The sequence below is a fragment of the Merops nubicus genome, unplaced genomic scaffold (genome assembly GCF_000691845.1).
Source record: "Merops nubicus isolate BGI_N331 unplaced genomic scaffold, ASM69184v1 scaffold40691, whole genome shotgun sequence".
NCBI classification, from domain to species: domain Eukaryota; kingdom Metazoa; phylum Chordata; class Aves; order Coraciiformes; family Meropidae; genus Merops; species Merops nubicus.
Window position 1 is genome coordinate 490 of NW_008590997.1, and position 1,718 is coordinate 2,207.

Below are 1,718 nucleotides of genomic sequence, written 5' to 3' on the forward strand. Positions count from 1 at the left end.
TTCTGGTCACAGCAATGAGCTGTAAGAGCCAAGGCTGCTGTTTCTATGTTCTCCCTCCTCTGCCCTTCAGCTGGCTGGCTGGTGTCCAGTCACTTTACATCTAAGCCTTAGTCCCCCTTTGCGTAAAGTGCACGTACGTTCTTTCCTCACTGATCTGTGCTCCGTGGCTCCCAGCTTCTCATGCAAATGATCTGCCAATATCTGTCCTGTCCCACTTACACAAGGTGTGAGTAAAGGAAGTACAGTCCTATTTTCCAGTAGCCTCAACATTATTAAATGCTTTCATTTTTTACTTTCCTTCCTTTTTTCTAGCTCTGTAGCAATGTGCTCTGGGAGGCCTCTGGTGATTTGCTGTGCCTCTGCTAGCTGCTCCTGCCCTTTGTGCTCTGATGCTGTATCTCCTGTCTCGCAGGATCGGTGTTTGTCCCTCTCAATGGAGTGTGGCTGTCTGGATCCATAATGAAGACCAGCCCTCACAGGCCCTTAATTCTCAAAAGACGGAAGCCGGTCCTGCCACATGAGGATGCAGCCAGTGCTTCAGCACGGAATGAGAACACTGCTCAGGATGAAAAGATCCCTAGGCAGGAGCACAAACAAGAAGGCCAACACAACAGCCAACCCAGAGACAAAATGGACTGTGGCCTGCAGAAATTTGCAGCAAGAATAAAGATAATTGACCATCCTACCATGCCCAACACACAAGTGGTGGCCATCCCTCCAAATGCCGATATCCAGAGCATCATAGAGGCACTGACAGCAAAAGGAAAAGAATGTGGCAACAATGGGCCCAACAAGTTCATTCTCATTAGCAGCGGGGGCACATCCCGTTCAGCAGCTCCAGCATCATTGCAGCAGCTCCCAGAGAAGAAACCCAGTGCAGCCACCAGGGCTGCAGATGGTCAAGAAGGAGAGAAGGATGTTACAAAGACACCCGGTCCTGCAGGAGGAACAATGATCTTGCATTCAGGAACTGATCCTGTGGCTGAACAGGAGAGCAACAGTATGTAATCTGCTCTTTTCTGAGTCCTGACAGACAAACTAACTGATGTGAGGGGGCCAATGAGGGCAGTGCTTGGATCTCAGGGCACAGTCATGGAAACAATGTCATTATTGACAAAACAGCTGTGGAATGGATTCTAATGATCTGTAGAGCCATGCACAGGGAGTGAAATCTGAACGATCTTAGCAGATGGATTTTGGGTGGAAAAAATGGCATATAAAGGTATATAGCAAAGCTAAATTTTAGTGCTGGGGAAGAAGGAAGGCCTGGCTTGAGGAAATTTGGTCTAGACAAACAAAAGACTAAGCTTAATTGAGAAAAAGGGTTATGGCTGAATTCAAGACTAACATAAAGTACTCTAGTCAGTGACAAAACAGGCCTAGAACTTTGAAAAAGCTTTTAATAACCAAGTGGCCAGCCTGTTTCCTCCTTGGCTGTCTCATGAAGTTGCTTAATAACTGTTAGAAGTGGGATGGATCTGACTCTGAAACACTGCTCAGATCAGATTTGTATTTGCAAGTTAAAATAGTTACGTAGCTTTTGGGCTGTAGCAAATCTTATCCCACAGTACTGTGCTGTCTGACAGGTCTAGACAGCTGTAATAGCTGCATTGCTACAATCAGCAGAATAACAGAACTGGGTTAATTTTCATTGCTGCAGCTCAGAAACCTGGAGTCACCTGAGCTTCTGACCTGGGTCTGTTGCTAGGTGTTTCAGC

At 46.6% G+C, this 1,718-nt stretch overlaps 1 protein-coding gene across 1 annotated transcript in view; it reads left to right on the forward strand.

Moving 5' to 3' along the window:
• Window positions 1-459: 459 nt before the first annotated feature.
• The window catches only part of FOXM1 (forkhead box M1), a gene marked incomplete at its 3' end in the record, with an annotated part of 6,546 nt that continues 5,287 nt past the window's right edge, over window positions 460-1,718 (forward strand). The window contains exon 1 of the mRNA XM_008950113.1: window positions 460-1,000. Coding sequence (XP_008948361.1) covers window positions 460-1,000 — 541 coding nt within the window. The remainder of the gene's footprint in view (window positions 1,001-1,718) is intronic.